General features: G+C 36.9%; 1 protein-coding gene across 2 annotated transcripts; it reads left to right on the forward strand.

Moving 5' to 3' along the window:
* The first annotated feature begins 242 nt into the window (after positions 1-242).
* On the forward strand, positions 243-20,560 carry Mcr (macroglobulin complement-related). 2 transcript variants are annotated; one of them, XM_066286251.1, is made up of 30 exons: positions 243-493; positions 3,852-3,901; positions 11,444-11,555; positions 11,610-11,793; positions 11,878-11,996; positions 12,050-12,230; positions 12,283-12,451; positions 12,504-12,600; positions 12,656-12,812; positions 12,864-13,135; positions 13,207-13,408; positions 13,459-13,617; positions 13,674-13,926; positions 13,988-14,163; positions 14,381-14,664; positions 14,742-15,070; positions 15,329-15,421; positions 15,473-15,620; positions 15,669-15,802; positions 15,861-16,021; positions 16,080-16,345; positions 16,402-16,698; positions 16,878-17,173; positions 17,360-17,534; positions 17,584-17,778; positions 17,837-18,063; positions 18,121-18,298; positions 18,351-18,525; positions 18,782-18,887; positions 19,101-20,560. In XM_066286251.1, exons 3-30 carry the CDS (start codon positions 11,458-11,460, stop codon positions 19,307-19,309), a joined length of 5,340 nt encoding a protein of 1,779 aa, XP_066142348.1. In that variant the 5' UTR covers positions 243-493; positions 3,852-3,901; positions 11,444-11,457; the 3' UTR covers positions 19,310-20,560. The 2 variants fall into 2 exon arrangements, with proteins under 2 accessions (XP_066142348.1, XP_066142347.1); XM_066286250.1 differs by lacking the exon at positions 3,852-3,901.
* Positions 20,561-20,661: the final 101 nt, after the last annotated feature.

Below are 20,661 nucleotides of genomic sequence, written 5' to 3' on the forward strand. Positions count from 1 at the left end.
AAAGAAAACTGTTTCAGTGCCATCTATGAACTAAAATACTGCCTTGCTCGAAAATTAATCCTTTAGAGCAGATATTGAATTTTGAACATAATCAGTACTTTCAAAATAAACCTTAAGTCCTTCTATATATCTAATTAAAGTCTATACAATTAAAATCCACATGAAATTTTTAACGTTAAAGCTTCTTTTCTTGACAACATCGCAACGACACCGCATTCGGTCCGCGGTTGCCAATACTCCGCTTTTTTTCCGCAGTTTGCATGTGTCGATCGAGGTATAAACAACTCGCGACTAAAGTCCTATTTCCCATTGATCCTAACCTTCTGAATACCGGAATACTGCAATGTATTGGCGGAAAAGTGCGTAAATAAACTGATAAGAATCCAAGTGATATCGGAATAGGCGCGAATTCAATGTGTTTGAATCCAGTTCAGGTGAAATCGGGCTTTTAATTGCAGTGTGAAGATTTGAATACCAACAAAACCGTCCACAGGTAAGCGGTGACCGTTGACGTGTTGGGCGTCGACCATGGGATAGTGGGGCATGGGCCCATCATGGTTTATCGTTGGTTCTCTTGGTTTTGATTTAATTCCCTTTAATTCCGGGGATTTTTACCTAATGAGGTTTCACCTGTCTATTCAGTGGTGACCCCGGTAATGACCTTTTAATTTGCCTTTACCATTTAAGTAATTGTACCAATTTGGTGTCAAGTCCAAAACAGTGCAGAAGAAATCACTATAATTCATCTCTTAATTATTCATAAACAATAAATTGCCGCAGAGATTGTTTATTTACAATACTAGGAAGTGGCCCTGCAACTTTAAATATCTAAAACTAAAGCCCAGTTGTGTTAAAGATATTTTGAACTTCATTCTCCACATCTTTTTATACTCTACCTGTTGTTAACCTGGAGGTTTTGATAAATAAACAATCAAATATATTTGTGGTACTAGGGTGGAACCCAATATATCTATAAGCTTTCTTGATAGATATATCAGGCTCCTTCTTGTTAGCACCATGGATATATTTGATTTGAAACTTAAACTTTAGTGGTGACATGAACTTGAGCTTAAAACTTGAGTATAATACAGTACACAGATGAGTACAACTGCAAAGAGCGTTATAGTACTTAAGCACAGGTTGATTGCCATTTGAGTACCTTTATACTTTTATTTTTATACAGTTTTACAAGATCTGAGTATATGTCTCAGTAAAGAATAGCAAAGCCTTATAGAGTAAATATTCTTTCTTGAGTGATTATCTTCAGAGGAAAGTACCAAGATACATAAGGTAAAAAAAATATAAATGATGACAGCCGTGTAAAATATGCTCATATGATTCTATTTCTTTAAATAGTATTAACACGTCATGTCAGAATAAGCATAAGATTTTTCATAAAAATGGAAAAATGAGCTTGCAAATGTGTTTTTTGCTTATACAATTTGTTCTACTGTTTTTCCTATTTCTATTATATTTAGTTAGACACATGTTTTTCAAATTTGAACTGCAAATTGTTCCTCTGGTTATTTTTGAAAACCTGAATCTATGTAATAGACTTTTACCAACCAGCTTATCAATAATCGACTTATTAATACGTATTTTTTGTTTAGAATTAATTTCTTGGTTCTTAGGTTCTAATGTTCTACCCCAATGTGTATAGGTACAGAATTTCTCGAGAAACACTTAATAACCCCTAACCTCCCAGTACACCCTCCTGCACTTTGTCGTCGTTTTTGCAATTTTCTAAACTTTTCTGATTTCATTGATTGAATGGATTTGAAAATTATTCATTCAATTTCGAAACGAATTCAGTACAGTATCTGGCTTGTCTCTTCAGCATGCCAACAAAAATATAAATCGATTTAACTTAACACCGATCCCTATTGATGCACACGCTTTATTTGCTTCTTTTACTTAATTTTTTTTTTAGATCTATACTGACATCTATATAGCTGAAAGCATAAAGCTTCCGCCCCAATTTCGCGACTACTATCGATAACAATAACAAATATACAGCCCGTTGTGCGTGTTTGAGCTATTTTCATTTTAGTAAAAACAAACCGTAAATGTGTGCAAATCCAGTAACAATGAATTTAACGGCGGCTTGTCAGAAAATATTCGTTTTATTATTAATAATTGCCACTGCAGTTATGTAGTTTTTAATGTAAATAAATTTTTAAAAATCTCAGAATAGTTATCAAGTATTACTTAAAGGACTTGAAATAGGCGTTGCATCAAACCGTCATGTTTTCCCATATTATAGCTGCTGACAAGTTATTTTAAGCGATCTTCAAGCAGTTTTCACTACTGTTCTCATCTCCAATAAGTATGTGAGATTTAATAGGTTGTCGCATCTCAATTAGCTTAGGTGGACTGAAATTATGAAACATCATAAATTGGGATAATCGCCCAGAAGACCGAATTGTCGACATTCTTTCTGAACTACTTTGACTTTACTAATTATAGCGACTGCTGGCCCACATTTCTTATTGTCGGTTGTTTAAAAATAGTACCAGGTAAATGTTGAACAACCCATCATTGCTCTTCTTCCTATTGAAATTTCTATAACGAAGATCTGGTTTCATGAAATGAGTTACATTGTGTTTGCCCGTTATTATTGAGGTCAATTGCCAGTAGTGTAACCGATGAATATGTGTTGTTTCTTATGACAGTTAAAGTGCATTACAGTTGTAAATGTGATTATTTAGTTGTGGTTCAACAACTAAAATACATACTTTAGTTATATTAACTGATCGTGGACAATTTATTAGCTTATGGTGCGTATAGATAAAATGCATAGGTGAGATTACCGATTTCCATGGGTGCTATGCTTCAAGCAAAGTTAGCAGTAAATTAATAAATAGGCTTTTAATGATCATTGACTGCACTTTACCGCATTTCTTACCAGATTAAGGGATTCTGACTCGACCGTTTCAAGAGATCTGTTCAATTTCTCTCAGTTTCCCCTTGGATGTTTGTATGTAGATTTCCAGAAATACGCTGCAAGCAAATTAAAATTCTTGGCTTCCCACCGGGTTGCTTGTAAAATAACAAACAATAAATACTTCTTTTCCCTTTAAAATGTTCGAGTTCTGGTTTCTACGTATGTATATGTAAGATGCAAGAAAACTTGTTGGAAATCATCCTCAAATACGAGTTTAATTTCCTGGTTCATTTTGTTAATTGGTGTAAGGAATTTTGTTTAGTTAAACATAAACACAGTCTATTAAATTGCGATTATAAACTTTTAGGGGATTGTTATACCCACTACCTTCTGAAAACAATCATATATTTAAATTTGTCTTCATTTACTGCTGCTACTGCTGTATTTTTGTGTTGTTGCTGTTAAACTCTATGGAAGATGCTCCAACTTCGGTGTACAGAAGGGATTCACTATTTTAGCAATAATTAATAAAGCCTACGTTTTTATAAAATTTATAAATCGTGTAAGAATTTAATTGATTAGGTCCCATCGTGTCAATTAAGTTCATCTACCATATTCTCAAGAATATAGTGTAAATTTTTAGTAAATTTTTAAATAAAAAATATGAATTTTTTTGGAGGTGTAAAGCCACGTTCGGTTTTATTAATTTCTTCTGAAGCAGGTCTCATGACCATCTGATAAATTACAGTATCTCCCAAAAATCCATCGAAAATAGAACGAAATTTATCGTCTCCTACAGAATATATTAACATTTTTCACTAAGAATAAAATTTCAAAACTTCGAAAACCACTAAAATGAATCCAAATCAAACGTCAATCAAAACTAGGACGTGGTGTCACTGTACTTGCAGCTTTTGGCTTTAGCTTGGCAAAAACCACGTGAAAATACCGTTTGTTTTTGTTGCAGCAGTCACGTGCTCGATGTAGAAGTCAAGAGAAATGGACAAAACAATTGAGGTAAAATTTCAATATTTGGCGTTCGGCCATTTTGTTCATATTAATTTGTCAATTTGTTGAAAGTTCGTTTTTTTTTAATGTTAAAATATATCTATCAATATTAATTTAAACGATAAATATTAAAGACAAATTCATATTTGAACTTCTCAACGTGCGTACTGTTACTTAATAAGAGATACCCTAGTTGCATCCATGTCGGAGGTATCGAGGGGGCTGAATAACCAGTCCAAAAGAATAACTTCAAAGGTCTAAATTTGCCTATAGAATAGAAGCCTCAAGAGTTTTCATATAGTAAGTTTTTCGTTAATTCAGGGTAGTTGCAGTTACAGCCTCATCCTGAGCGTCAAAATTTAGCCTCTTAAAAGTTGGGAATCAACAAAACGTCTCCCTTGCAAATACCAAGGAATCATTTCATGCGTTTTAAGCCGCAGAGGGTACATTCGCACACCCCCGTAACTTATTAGAAATTCACCATTGCTAGCACGAGCCGAAACTGAATACAGGGGTGGGCAAATAAAAAGCGAACAGCTGCCCGATCGGGATAATAGGACAAGAGCCGCCGAAAATAGCCCTACCGGTACCTGAAAAGGGCATTAAATTACGCTCTGTTTGTAATGTATGTTGCTCTGCACCAGTATTTTTCATGTTGAATTTTCCCTCACACGTGCCCTCGTTTAATCCTATAGAAGAAAGGAGACACCGGAAGCCGGTGTTAACGTTAATCTCACCCCTCATTTCCCTGTTTCTGTGATTTTGTTTGAACCAGGCTGTAAAACGTTTTAGGGAAGTTCATTTGATTGTTGCCTAATTTTAGTCTCAAGTCTGGGAGCCAGATGGGAATCAAGTAATGTATGGCCGTAACGGCTCGACTCAGAAAACCAGTGCGAATCGAATTTAACAATCTTTGTATATCAATGATTTTTTTTTTGCAATCAATGTCGCTTTCTCATTGGGTTTAACAAATGAACCAAGGTGTGACCCGTCGTGCAGACAGGAACCACAAACGCAAAATAATCGGATCAATTTATTATTTTAACCCGCCGAAGTAAATGCCTATTTCCGGTGCCTCCTTTGTTCATTGCATATTATGTATCCTGCATTTATACCCTGTTAGATCTTGACTGCCGTGTGAACAAAGCTCCAGTATTGTTTTATACAACAAAGGTAAGAAATCGTTCCATTCATGCCTGCCAATTAAGAAACAATTTGAACTATTTTTCTTAAGAACGTTATAGGCCCGAGGAGAGACTTCCGAGGCCTACCAAATTAATGCCGTTAACCATGCAGGTGCCTAAAATATGTGTTGACATTCGAATATGGTATTTTATAGCTTTCTGATAATTTATACCCATAGCTGCATTATAGGCTTCTTTGTGGTTTATTATACAATACTTGAGACCATAGAATCCCTATAGAAGGAATATCGAAAGAAGAGGGTCTCGCCACAAAAACCCTTACGAAACACTTCCTCTTGTGTTTAAAGATTTCTTCTGCTTGGACCTATGTATATAAAATTACACTTAATACGCTACTGTTGGAATTCAATTGTTTGGTAACTGGATCTCTCGGGTTCCATGCACTACCGTTTAAACTATTAATTTGTATGTTTAAAGCAAACGAAATGTATACCATACCGACTCGCTTTCAAAACATACATTAGGTTAATTGGGTTCGAAATCGCCAGGCGATAAAAAAAATACTTTTTTGGGAAGGTTCACGGAGTGTTAAGGCCGTTGGGGGGTGGAAAATGTCAATGGGAGTTGTGGAAATAAATTAGGGGTAATGTATTCCACCTTCTAACCGAAAAACTTGGGGGGAGGGGAGCTGTTTTGTTTTAACAAAAACCTCCTATTCTGTCAGAAACTTTATTATATTTGTCAAAACTATCTATTTTCTATATCTAAAGGTAAAGATATTTGGGTTACCCAACCAAGAAACGCTAAATATTAATTACAAGAAATCAAACATTAAAAAAAAAAAGTACATTAATAGCTGTTTGGGGACTAATGCAACCAGTGAAGTAATGAATAGTTTTAGAAAAGGAAACCGCATGGTTACTAACGTCGGCAATTTAATTGATTTCAATATCAGAGTCCAGAGGCGTCTCGAAATGTGGTGGTACCTCAAAAAAAAAAAAATTGAAGAATCCTCTCATGCCTGGACAAAGATTCCATACAACTATCCGCCTGGTTGATTTTACCAACGTGGCACTGATATTGTCCTTTTCCTTACTAAGTGCGTCTGTATTCCCCCAGCTAATTTCTAAGTGCTTGCCCACTTCCTAACATAACAAACAAAACATCTTTATATACAGGGTGTTTCCTAAGTACATGTACGTATTCCGGGGGTAGTTTTAAGACAAAAAACAGGACTTTTCTATACATATAGGGTCCAAAGCCACCGCCCGCCACGTCAACCGATTCAAACCCATGGGGATTAAAGATGAACTTAAAAATCGCATTGTGCACGAATGCGAACCAATCAGGAATAAACCGGGTATTTTTGCAAAAATTCGCAGATCGTTACTCCGGCAAAGCGGACCCTGTATTGATGCATTTCGTGCACATTTTCAACATTTACTTTTGGCGCGACCATTTATTTATTTATTTCGAAAATTATTGAATTTAGAGTAAAACACGAAAGCTAAGGAAATTTTAAAAATGAATAGGCTTTCAATTGGACATATTTTTATAATAACAAAATTTTAAAGTGCAATTGTTTAAACAAAAAATGTGTTTGTGGTGATTTATTTAATTGTTTCTGGACAAAATGGGAATCTGATCAAACATGGAATATAGTCGTCCTTGAGCGACGATACCTCGTAGCGATTTTAGCTTTCGCAGTACTTCTCCATTTGGAGAAAAAATACAATGTCATTTTTTTTCCCTTTAGATTTGAGTGAACGTTATGAGGTGGGGGGTGGATTTAGACCATACATGTATAGCTAAAAGTTTTGATTTTTGCCTTAATGTCATATCTCGAATAAGTACATGTACTTAGGAAACACCCTGTATATTTAAAGTGTCTGCCTCTTAGCACTCTCCAAAAATACCGGGAATTTTATATTTGCCAGACATTATCTAGACTGTATGCTAAAATAGCAGGCTGTTGACCAGTTGCTTATTTTTAACTTTCCTCTCCTGAAAATAAGTGCGAAGGCTTTGCCAGAGCTTATAGTCCACCTGATTGAGAACCAATCATCCAATTTAATGGCCATAAAGTTTGTTAATAGTCGCCTGTTTATCGATCTTTTTATTCTAAAAGGTTTCATTCACGAAAACAATAGAAATGTAATTGTCTTAGAAAATGATAGTCTATTAGTCCTTGTCGTTTCTTTTACTACTTTGAATGAAGTTTGAACGTTGATATATGAGTTGTTATGCAGCTTATGAAATATGTATGGCACGGTTTTGTTATTTCCACGGTTCGAGTTAGAATAAATTCGATTTTTTAAATTCAACAGTGTCCAAAAAATTCAACTCCTTGGTGCCCGAGTTTCTTCATTCTGTCGCATAATACAACCAAAACTTTCCGACGGTTTGAAAATCATAAGATTCCTCCGTGGAAGCCTAAAATTGGATTTTATTTCGGGTAATCAAATTAGCTCTAAATTGAGGGTCGTTCGATTTAAAAACGGCCTTTCGCCAATTTGTCAAGTTAAAATAATTTTAACGTAATATAAAAGGCCCACAATACTGTCATAAATACATATTTCGTTCTGGAAATGTGTCGTTGAGTATCCTGGTTCTTGCCGATTTTTCCCTCACTATTTAAATTAATTGAACAGAAAAGACTATACGGCAAAGTCCGAATATTTTTATTATAGTCGGAAATCTATCAACAATTCTTTTTGATGCGTTTGCTATCTTGAATTGTTCACTTTAACTTTCATAGACATAAAAAAATTTGGTATGCTCCGGGTTTCTAGCTACGTGTATAAATAATAAAAAGACAAACCCACAACCAGTGGAAACTCAATATTCTTTATTGATGTCCCCAACTGATAAAATGACGATTTGTTTGTTTTTTTTTGTTGGTTCATATAACTCCCCGTTTCGCATTATTTTCGATGCGCCAAAAAGTAGTTAACAGCCATAGCTTTAATATGCAGCTTCCAATTGAGAGCTTCAGCGTTACCGCCCATCTATTACCCAACATCTACAATACTAAAATAAATTCATCCTTTCGCAAGCATGACGCAGCTCGTAGACCTGGCCTCAAAATCGATAGGAAAATTTTGCTAAATCACATCATATAGCAAGCTGGTTAACTAACCAAACATTCTGCAATGTACCCATTAAAATAGGTTTCAAACACTTCTTCTCTTCTAAAAGACCTTTCGGCTTTAAAATAATCCAGCAGCATCCGCACCTCGCCTCCTGCGGGAGTAATCCCGATTATTTGTACCCCCAATGTGATTTACGAGGCCTGCGGTCCCTTCTCTGCGGGGCCGCCCCCTGTTTTAGTCAGATCTAATTAACCAGTCAGCGAGGGGGTGCGGAAAATGCACGGGGAACGACGGTTTGAATCAAGTTTAAAGTTTGAAAATACCGTCGTATTTGTTTATATTATTTTTCATTAGAAAAAATTCCAGTAGCTGCTTCATCATCTGTTTCTCACATCACTGTTTCCATTGCGGATGACATAAACATCGTGCATGTGTTCCTGGCTGCGATAACGTCTTCCTATGTGCATTTTTTCAGTTATTAGATTGTTAAAGAATCGGGTTTCGAAAACATTTGATCGATGAAAGCTGCACAGAGATGGATTTTGAGTTATGTAAAATCGTCCACAGAAAAATTGATACGCCGCATTACCACCTAGAAAAGTCTTGAACATTTTTTTGGAGTAACAACAATGTATAATTTTATCTAAATGTATGTATTCTGGTACATGTACGGGGCGTCCATGCGAACAGTCCCATCCCCCCCTCTATCTTTTGAATATACTGAAGTAGGAAAGCAATTTTTTATCAAAGAGGACTTGAAAGTTCATGGAGTTTTTTAAAATAGTCAGCACTTTTATACAGGATGTTTGGTAAATGTGTGCCAACCCAACATTGCATTTTTCGAACAATTAAGCATTTCGTTTTTTTTTACATATTTAAATTCTGCATTTTATCATGGGCTCAACGATATATATACGCAACTGACTTTTATACAAATAAATATTATTATTAAATTCCTTGTTCGATTCTAAAAAGAAAAGGTTTTTTTTTGTTATTTTTTGGGACGACGCGTCGGTTTCGAGTAAACAAATTTAAACCGTTTTAATGCGCGGCTAAAATTAAATGTTGCTTTAATTTTACATTTCCAGAAAAAAATCAAATGTAATTTGACCAACACCTACAAAATTTTATTTAATTATCTCAAGCTGTGTGGCAATCATTAATTTTTTTTTTTTTTTTTTTTTTTTAATAAAACCTGGACACCCTGTATCTCCGTCGATATTGATAATTCGAAAAAGGGCCAAAGAAGAAAAAAAAATTTTGAAGCTCTATTCGCTGATGAAAGAATAGCTCCGACTTCGGAATCGCCCAGTATTTATCGTATTTAGCAGCTGTTTTTTTCCACGTTTTTCTTCGTTCGTCTGGTCCGAAAATATTGAATTTAGTCTCATTTGACCAAATAACATTTTCCCAAAATTCGGGCTTCATCGCTCGTGATTACTTGGAAAAATCAACACGCTGCCATCTATTTACGTGACTTACATAGGGTTTCTCTCTTACACTACAGCCTTTATATCCTTCTATGAAATGTTCTTCGAATTATTTCCTCGTGGACAGTGTTTCCACAGTACTGCCTAACTTCTGACGCCAACATTGAAGCATTTTTTTTAGAATCCTTCTTGATTTCATTTAAAACGTATCTTGTTTTCCTTTCGGATAACAATTTTGGACGCCCGCTTCATGATTTATTCTGAATTCTGTTTTCGAGCTTAAAACGATTAATAACTTTTTGACCCCTAGAGCGACTGCTTTTTACGATTTTTTGAAATATCGCTGTAAGACTTTCCTTCTTTACTTAAATTAATAATTATTTTCCGTTTATCCACCTTTAACTTTGTTCTGGCCTGCATAAAACTAATTAAAAAAAAAAGAAATAAATGAGTGCACCTGACAAGAAACTTGTGCTTTTTGTATGTAATCGTAGACACGTGATAAACTATTCGTAAACATTAGTGTTGAACACATGCGTCCTGTACCGGGACTTTTGCGGATGTAACCTATTGTTAGAGAAACAAATTATATTTTTTATCCCGTAAGTACAATTTCTTTATGCAAATTGTTATTATTACTGGTAGGACGTATAACAAAATATACATTTCCATATAATGAAATAAAATTCGTTTTAGTATACAGAAGATATTAACGCTTTTTAATGAAATAATATGCCGTGCCAAGGCTTTTGTGAGTGACTGTACGTTAAAGTGAACAAGCTGAAAGTGACATGTCTCGGGAAAATCTTTTCGAGTGGCATGAAGTACGATTTTTCTCGAGTTGAAGGGGCTTAGCGCAATTAGCGCCTTTGAAAGCGACTGTCCTGTTGTTTTTGTAACTGGACCCAATTGTGTCGGCTCTGCTCTTAATTGTCGTTTAATGAGCGATTTATTTTTGAAACCGTAACATTCTTATTAAATTCTCAACCGTGTCGAACAGCGTCTTGCGGTACCACTCTTTTTCTTTTTTTTTTTTTTTCAATCTTAAAGCGGGGAAAGTTGCGACGAGGAGCAATTGCGTTAGCAAAAAAATTAACTAATGTGGAGCATAAAGTTACCGATAATGAAAAAGTAAACAATAATGACCCGTCAGCTTCGTGTAGCTATAGTCGATAATTTTACCCTCGCGAACCTGTTACCATTCAAATCGATCCATGACCGACTTTTCGTTACTTTTTCCGGTTAACAATATCAATAATGCCGCCACACTTCTACATTTCCTCTTAACATTTGACCTTTCTTTTATTACAGCTTCGAAGTAATTTTAACCGTCTTATCTTTAATGGCCTAATATGTGTCAGTTGGGTACCAAATCAGAGATTTACGTTGGGTGCTAAATAACTCATATCACCAAATTCGGATTTAGATTTGTATGTCCGTGCTTTTAAACTTCGTTTATTCAAACTTAAGCTGTTTATTTCCTGGCGAGTAATGCCTAAATGAAACAAACATACGGACTGGGGGTCGGCGACATAAACAAACAACGAAAAGTTAAATGGTGCCACAGCCACTCGCCCTCTTTAAGGGTTGAAACTTCAGCCTCGAGAGTTACTGTAATGCAACACACTTAATAAATCTGTGCGAATTGCGAAAATGAACTTCCAACTGCCCCTGTCCTTAAGGAGGGTGAAAACGTGTAACAGTTGGAGATAAACAAGGGCACTTATTTTCAATAGGGATATAAATCCCTGATAATAACGATTGGGATATTATTTTTGGGCGTTCGGAATTGGGGTTTAGTGGAGAAATATGCCTAGAGGTAATTTTATTAAGATCGTTTGTATCGTGGTCGTTGAGGATTTTTAACATTGTATTTGTTTTTAGGAGCTAGTTTTGGCATGAAGCGAAAAAGACCTGCCTCGTGGGCAATTTTTGTGTGTCTTTCCTGCCTCGTAGCTGCAAAAGATGGGAATCAATACAACGACCCATACAACAGGTTCGTGACTCAATAACACAATGTTCACAGTAAGGTGTTAATTTTTCGTTACAGATATAACTCTCAAGGAAGTCCCAACGATCCATATAAACCACCATCTCAATATGATAACCAAGCAGGCCCGGACCAGTACAGCACCATTCAACCCACCAACTCTCTGGATCCGACAGACTCATATAACAGAGACCGAGACAGATATGGGCAAGATCCATACAGAAATCGAGATAGGAATAGTCAGGTAGATACTTAAAATCACGTAGTAACCTCATTTTTCATGCATTAATTTTACTATACAGAATTATTTTGTTTTTTTTTCTCTTAGTTCGATGGAGATCCATTCGCAAACCAACACGGAGTCTTCGACTACACCCCCTACCGTAATCCCCTTGTCTACAGTGGTAGTGGTAGCAGAGTGGAACACGCCGCCATTATTAAAGAAGCGTAATAAATTTCCTCACTTTAGCCTCCATTTTTTCCAACAATATTTTCCTTAGAACTTACTTTGTGGTGGCTTCAAAAATGGTGCGTCCGGGCCAGTTGTACAGAGTGTCTGTTACGGTTTTGAAAGAAAAACAGCCTCTGATTGTTAGGGCGTCGATTTCCCGAAATGGGGTGGAAATGTCCAGCGATTATAAGCCGGTCAAAGAGGGTATTTTAGAGACTCTATTAATGAGGGTATGGAGGAGTATTTTTGGTTGTAATTTTGTTTTATTTGAGTGCATTTTAGGTGCCTACAACTAGTGCTTCGGGAGAGTATAAGTTGAGGGTTGAAGGTTTATATGAAGATATATTAGGAGGAGCAGCATTTTCCAACGAAACTAAGTTGACTTTCTCGGAAAGATCGATGACAAATTTTATTCAGTTGGACAAACCTGTATATAAGCAAGGAGAGATTGGTTAGAACCGTTTGTGTACACCTCCGTTTTTTTTTTAATGTTTTTTTTGTAGTTCGTTTTCGGACCATACCCATAAATACCGAGCTAAAGGCATTTAGCGATGCTGTAGATGTGTACGTCAAAGACCCAAATGGACACATTGTGAAAAGGTTTGTTGAGCCTCCGAAATCCTGACGGACCAAATGAATTTATTTTGTTCTGCAGGTGGCTCTCAAGACAGTCTAATTTGGGTACAGTTAGTTTGGATTACCAACTTTCGGATCAGCCAGTTTTCGGAGAATGGCGCATCAGGGTGGAAGCACAAGGGCAAATCGAAGAGTCTACTTTTTTGGTCGAGGAGTACTATCAAACACGATTTGAGGTAAAAAAGAAACAAGTTATAAAAATTGTTACACTAAATGGTGATTCTTAGGTCAATGTCACGATGCCGGCCTTCTTTCTCAACACCGAACCTTACATAAGCGGCATTATTATGGCGAACTACACCAACGGGGCTCCAGTGCGCGGCAATTTGACATTGAAAGCCTCGCTCAGGCCGGTAAAGCCCATCGACATAAACAAGAAACTCAAAAAGAACAGGCCGAGGCCCATTGAGAGCAACCTTTACAATCCCTATGGTCATAACGATTTTTGGAAGCCTGAGGGAGCGTATTATGGGCCGATAAACGATGATCTCTACAGAAAGTTGGTTTTATTTTTCACGGAATAACCTCATGAATTTTTCGATTCTATTTCTTGCAATTTTGACGTTTTAGGCAAAACTACGGTGGTCAATATGACCCGCAAAGGGATCCATATCAAGACAACTTGGTCCGTAACAATCCCTACGATAACTACTACGACAATTACGACCCTTATGACAAACCTCTGGTTGAAAAATACTACAGATTCGACGAGGAATTTCCGTCTTGGATGCCGCGCAATGACTACTGGGAAATTATTCCCAGCCTCAAGTTTGTGAGTCCTGCAACTTAGCACCTTTTCCTTTATAGTAAGTTTGACAATAGTTTTACGGCACCTACGAGTTCAAATTCCCCATCAGCGATTTATTGGAACATGTGCAAAACCTGGATGGAATGGAAGTGGTCATTACCGCCACTGTTGGCGACCGATTTCTGGACGAGGTTATTGAAGGTTATTCCACCGCAAGGGTGTTTAATTCCTCGGTAAATTCACTTTATTTTCAAAACATCTTAGTATAATTAAACGCAATATCCAACAGGTAAAGCTACAGTTTATGGGCGGCTCTCCTCAAGTCTTCAAACCAGGGATGCCCGTTACAGCCTATTTAGTCGCATCTTTTTATGACGGCTCTCCATTATCGCAGGAAAGCCTGCGCGCTAGCTACATGGAAGTTTCCGCGAGTGTAGAAAAAAGGGGAGGTGGAAGGTTGGATATCTCTCCAAAACGACTGTGGAGGATGGAGGATCAACAAGGAGTATGGCAATATCACTTGGATTTGAAGAGAGAGCTAGGTGTGTTGTTTTTTGAATAAATTAATGTTATAGTAAAGGTGAGTAACACTGATGATTACAGGGATATTCGGGCCTAAAGCTTTTGATGAATTAAGTCTACTATCAAACCTGAGAATTCACGCCACGTTTCGCGACGATTACACCAACCAACACGCCAGTGCCGAGCTGTTTATGGTAGCGCATTATAGTAATAATGATCAACATATCAAAGTCACCACCAGTACCATAACTCCGCAGGTTAGTTTATCAAGTTAATTTAGAAATATAAATAGTTTTCTAATCTTAAAATCTCAAACTTTATGACATAATTGGGACTTTAAAATTGAGAAAGAATTTTAATTGCCATTTTAAAGATGAATTCGGTTGGTATCACTATTTTCATACGCATTTTCTCTTCTTACAATGCTATTTTTAAAGTTTTTGTTTTTTGTCATGTTTTCAAAATGATTTTCAGGTGGGCGAACACATGATATTCCACATCAGATCAAATTATTACATCGAAAAGGTCAATTACCTGATCATAGCCAAGGGGATAGTGTTGGTGACGGGCGATCAAGATATGGATGATTTTGTCAGCACGATGCCGATCGTTTTAAGCGCAGAGATGGCACCATCCGCCACTATTGTCGTGTGGCACGTAGGACGATATGGTGATTTAACTGTGGATAGTTTAACTTTCCCTGTGAACGGCATCAGTCGCAACAAGTTCAAGGTGGTGATCAACAATAAGAAAGCGCGGTAGGTTAATATTAAATCCATTCATGTTGTATATTCACGGCGCTAATAATAAAATTTTCATTCACGGCCACCTTTAGCACTGGTCATAAAGTGGAAGTGGTAATATACGGAGAGCCCGGTTCCTATGTAGGCCTCTCGGGCATCGATCGCGCCTTCTACACTATGCAAGCCGGTAACGAGCTAACTTACGCTAAAGTGATCACCAAAATGATGACTTTCGACGATCATATGAACGGAAGTTTGATGCACGCTTGGATGTCTCATGATGGATACCCTGACGAATTGATCTATTTTCCTTCTAGTACTTTCGGAATAGACGCGAATCGCTCTTTTGAATTTGCGGGCTTGGTGGTGTTTAGTGATTTTGAACTAACCAGAAGACCCACCTTCTGCAATCCACACGAAGGTAAGGGTATAATATTGTTTCTACAATGTGGGACAAATCTATGGAACGCTTACAATGTCTTGCAAACTGTTTATGTGCATTTGCAAACTATATTTCTTCAAATTTTCATTCGCAGCTTCAACTGTAAAACTTCAAAAAAATATTGAAAGAATTACAATTGACGACATTGTTAAAGTATAAATATTTGGCAACAATGTAAAACTCTTTTTCTGCAGAATTCAGTTGAGCATAAGTCTATAATCGTAATGTGTTTGAAAGGCATGGGAGAGTGTCTCAATGGACGGTGCTACCGCCTGAACAAGCGATGCGACTATTATAGTGATTGCGAAGATGGAACTGACGAAGCTGGCTGTAAGAAGCAAAAAACCTATAAATACTCTTTTGGCTATTGAAAATTTTCAGGCAACTACGAAAACAACACCGAACTAGCTTTGTTCAGAAAGTTCCGTTTTAACAGAGTGCAGCGGCAATATGACAACGTCTGGGTTTGGGAGGATGTAAATATCGGTCCTCATGGGAGATCCATTATTAACATTGACGTCCCTACAAGGTACTTCAATATTTTGCTTTAACCATAACCAAACATGTGGTTTTTCAGGCCTGTTCATTGGATGGTATCCGCTTTTTCCATGAGCCATACCCTCGGCTTTGGAATGCTCAATAAGGCCATAGAATATGTGGGAGTTTTGCCATTCTTTATCAACGTGGAAATGCCCACAATATGCATGCAGGGTACACATAAATGCTGAATAACTTCGTGTCAATACTTAATTATTTTTGTAAATTTTAGGTGAACAAGTCGGCATTAGAGTAACAGTTTTCAACTACATGGAAGACAACATGGAGGCTACAGTTGTTCTGAAAGGCTCTCAAGATTATAAGTTCGTCCATGTGGAAGAAAACGGGGTAGTACGGGCCTACAACCCTAGAACATCGTTTGGAGAGCACCAGGTAAGTTTCTTCATAATATTAGCCACGTCATTTCCTTAACAAAACCTCAATTTCGCAGTTCTTCATTTTCATTAAAGCACAAGATGCCTCGCAAGTGTATGTCCCCATTGTACCTACAAGGCTAGGAGAAATTTACGTTACAATCTATGCGTCTACTCTCATCGGTAAGGACGAAGTAATCAGAAAGCTGCACGTAGAACCAGACGGGCTACCGCAGCACAGACACCAATCTGTCCTGTTGGATTTGAGCAATCGTGCGTACACCTTCCAGTATATGCACGTGAACATTACGGAAACTCCCATTATTCCTTACGAATATGATCGGTACTTTAGCCTTTTTAAATCTTCAAAGTGTTAGTTTAATTTTAAAATTTTTAAAGGTACTACGTGTATGGTTCGAACAAAGCCAGTATTTCTATAGTGGGCGATGTGGTAGGACCGATATTTCCCACCATGCCCGTGAATGCGACGTCACTCCTTCATTTGCCTATGGATTCGGCTGAGCAAAACATGTTTTCCTTCGCTGCGAATATGTACACGCTGCTTTATATGCGCTACACACAACAAAAAAATAAAACGTTGCAGAAATTGGCCTTTCACTATATGAACGTAGGATATCAGAGGCAATTGAGCTTTTTGCAACCAGATGGTAGTTTTTCGACTTTCAGGAGCGATTGGTAAGGATTAGTAGTTCAGGCTAACAGAAAAATTTCCGTAATGAAGAGCTGCGACAGAAAAAAGCTCGGATCGGGTCAAAAAAATACGCCATAAAATTATCTAACGTTCTCACTTATTATTTTAATGCATAAAAGTGATGTTTGCAATGAATTTTACCCACATTTTTTTTCCCCTCAAGGAATAATTCCGCCTCCTCCGTTTGGCTGACTGCTTACTGCGCCCGTATTCTGCAAGAAGCGAGTTTCTACGAATGGGAGAACTACATTTACATCGATCCAGTGGTCATATCCAGAGCCGTTGAGTGGGTGTTGAAGCACCAAACCGAGGAGGGTTCATTCTACGAGACCACGTGGATACCAGATCGAAAATATAACGCTTCGTTAAATTTCGACGGTAAAGATCACATCGCTCAAAGGAACATCACACTCACGGCACACGTGCTTATTACATTGGAGAGCGTCAAGGATTTGACAAGTAAGCTATTGATTTTGATTGATGAGGTCTTTTGATAGTCCCGTGTGTCTTGGTTTCAATAACAATTGTGTTTGTGATAAAATTAGTAACCTTCAATATCGAAAACAGAAACAATTTATTTAGAGTGCTTAAAATACCTTTATATGAATGCTTCCATCATGGTTTTTTGAACATTTATTGCCATAGGTGGTCTCAGTTCCAAAGTAAATATTGCTACTAGAAAGGCGATATCTTGGTTAGAACGGAATATGGATCTTATAGAGGACAAAGGTCAAGCCTTCGACGTCGCCATAGTGGCTTACGCTCTCATGAAAAACAAAGCTGCCAATGCTGAAAGGGCGTTCTTGGCTTTATCCAGAAAGTATGTTTTAGATTTTTTATTGAACGTTTAAGTTTAAATGGTTATTTAGGGCCATCGAAGAGGGTGGTTTAGTCTATTTTGCCCGTCAGCGTATACCTCAGCCGCCCTCCAAAATGGAGAATCAACGTCCCTTCTTACTGCCTCGTTTGCCATATGAATACGACAGCGAAAATATCGAGGCCACTGCTTACGCTTTGATGGTGTATGTCGAGAAACAGGAGCTTTGGGTGGAGAGCATTGTTCGGTATCTTTCTATCAACTCATACTCCAAAGATACCCCCTAAAGTCCTTGTTTTGAATAGATGGTTAAACACGCAAAGACTGCTAGATGGCGGTTGGTCATCAACCTCCGACACTGCCAACGCCATGAAGGCTTTAATTGAATACACTTCGGCGCAGCGCATTAGAGATATTTCTAGTCTTTCAGTCAAAGTGGAAGCTACTTCTCTTCCTGGTAAAAGTCAGCTGCTGTATGTGAACGACAGAAATAGAGCTAGGTTGCAGCACATCGAGATTCCAAATGCTTGGGGTGAGCGTTTTTTATTTTATTATAATTTTAGGAGTACATTATGCGTTTATCTTGCAGGTACCGTGAAAGTAGATGCCAGAGGCACTGGTTACGCGATCCTTCAAATGCACGTGCAGTACAACGTTGATATTGAAAAGTTTCAGACTCAGCCACCAATGCGGGCTTTCGACTTAGTTACCAAGCAGTATTTCTATGGCAAGAATCAGTCGCATATTACTTATGTGAGCTGTCAAAGGTAAATTTTGGGTTATATAAGCTTGATTTTTATCCTAAAGAGATACTTATAGGTGGAATAACTTTAACGAGTCTCATCGGTCCGGGATGGCCATACTCGACATAACTGTACCAACAGGATACATCGTGCAGCAGCAGGATTTGGACGCCTACGTAATTTCGAGGAGGGTACGCAATCTGCAAAGGGCCAAGTTTGAAGAGAGAAAAGTTTACTTCTATTTCGATTACGTAAGTAAAGTTACATCTAATTATGATCAATAATTTCTTTTAACTTTGTTGAATATTAAACTTGAATCTTCAGATAATAGACTACCAAAGCTGGATTATATTGTAGTATTATAGCCACAAGAAACGGTTATTTTTATATTTTTTAGTCAAAATTGGAGTGAGTCCCGAGGAAAAAGTCGACTAAAATAATATCTACTTACATATATGTTAAAAACATTTAACATATAATAGTAAATTAATTGATGTTTTCTTGTAGTTGGATAGCGAAGACACGTGTGTCAACTTCACCGTAGAGCGATGGTACCCAGTGGCAAATATGTCCCGGTATCTATCTGCACGAGTGTACGACTATTATGCCCCAGGTAAGAACTTTTTAAATAATTCTAATCAACGAAATGGCATATTCAAAATTCATCAATATTTATGTGAAACATCAACTCAGCTTGTGTAAATTTAATAAAGACGTAATATTCAATTGTCAATTTACCATAGAAAATTTAAGAATTTATTTTATAATCTTCAGATCGTTCCAAATTTATATTTAATAATAAAACATTTTTTTTTCTTTACCCCAGAGCGCTTCAACGAAACTTTAATAGACTCCCTTTCAACGTACGTCTTGGACATTTGCCAAGTGTGTGGCAGTTCCCAATGCCCCTACTGCTGGATTTACAATTCGGGCATAACCACAGCAGTACCTTTCCTAGCAATTTCAATCCTTGCCTTGGCAGTACTATGGTTAAATCTGCGATTTCCGCAATATTTTGATAACGACTTCGTGTAGTCAAAAACAGTTGAGAAGTTGTACAGACTCCGACTGATGTGTAGGTAGTGTATAAAGTGCGACTGTAAAAAAGGTGTGTGATTAGGTAGAAGCTTAGGATAGGTTTTATATATTGTATTAACTTGACATCGGATGTCAGTATTGTTTTTACGTTAATGGTAAGGAAGAGAGGTGGTTTTAATGGCCGTTGACAATCTCGCTGTACCGTGCAGTTGCGTTAAAAGAAGAGGCTAAAAAGAGAGATCAGTGTTACCGCATTTGGAGAGTTGAAAAAAGAAAACGTTTGATTCTCGGATGTAATATGTAAGCAAATGGCAACACTGTATTTTGAATTTATTAAGAAAACCCATAGGTATCTCTGCAATTATTGTTTATACAGTGTCCCGAAATTGTTTATTTCTTGGTTACCATAAATTTCTTTAACTATATAACAAATTTTTTCTAATATCCAAACTATGATGAGATGGCGAACGTGTCGTGCAAAATTCTGAATAAAGTACACACAATAAAAATATTGGTAAAAGTTTTGATGAAATGATGGAAACGTTCCGTACATGAAAAACGAATTTGGGAAACACTTAACTTTAGACTAAAAAATCCGAAAAATTATGTCAAAAAGTCGCTTGTATACAATAATTAAAATCAAGTAGTGCCTACACCGTAACTGATTTAAAACCCCATGTAAATAACGCAATAATGTTGCATAACCTTCAGAAGGATACTAAAAGCTACTTCCAGTAAATACTTAAGCAAAATTATGTTTTTCCTTTGAGTCGAGCCGGACCTGCTCATTTAGTCTCTAAAACCGTCCATTGGCGCTGGCCTAAGGTCAGCTCCGTTATCGAATGATAAAACTTATAGAGATTTAGATCAAATTATTTAATATATTACGATCAAAGAGGGCGACACCAAAGCCCTCGATAATTAGTATACATTAAGGTAGCTAGAGATTTGTTGCATATTGTGTATGTTTTCACTTTTCTTAAGTGCTGGTTTTCACTAAGATTATTGAGTGTCGATTCACGTTATAATTTAATATCCAATTTTTTCCCATTTATTCATACTGATTATTGCTCTCATTGCAATTCTTTTATATTGTCAGTGTTCTTTGTACTACTCATTTTCTACATTACTGTAAATAATAGTTGTTTAGCGTATTTAGATTTGTGATAAGGACTCGAAGGTTAAGAGCAAAACTGTTTATATGAAACAAAATGTTGATCTTAAAATACAGAATCTCATTTTTGATAACTTTGTTGTCATAAATCCTTAAACCACTTTCCAACTTCCCAAAAATGAATAAGCCATGAAAGGAGGATGGTACGTGTAATACAGTGGACTTGCATTAGTAA

The sequence above is a fragment of the Euwallacea fornicatus genome, chromosome 10 (assembly GCF_040115645.1).
Source record: "Euwallacea fornicatus isolate EFF26 chromosome 10, ASM4011564v1, whole genome shotgun sequence".
NCBI classification, from domain to species: Eukaryota; Metazoa; Arthropoda; class Insecta; order Coleoptera; family Curculionidae; genus Euwallacea; species Euwallacea fornicatus.

What these genes read in the sequence shown, in the direction of transcription:
- Mcr (XM_066286251.1), top strand. Translation starts at nt 11,458, where the DNA reads ATGAAGCGAAAAAGACCTGCCTCGTGGGCAATTTTTGTGTGTCTTTCC. An exon ending in CAAGGGTGTTTAATTCCTCG is followed by an intron (nt 13,618 to 13,673) that starts GTAAATTCACTT and finishes AATATCCAACAG; the next exon opens with GTAAAGCTACAGTTTATGGG. An exon ending in ATTCCTTACGAATATGATCG is followed by an intron (nt 16,346 to 16,401) that starts GTACTTTAGCCT and finishes AAATTTTTAAAG; the next exon opens with GTACTACGTGTATGGTTCGA.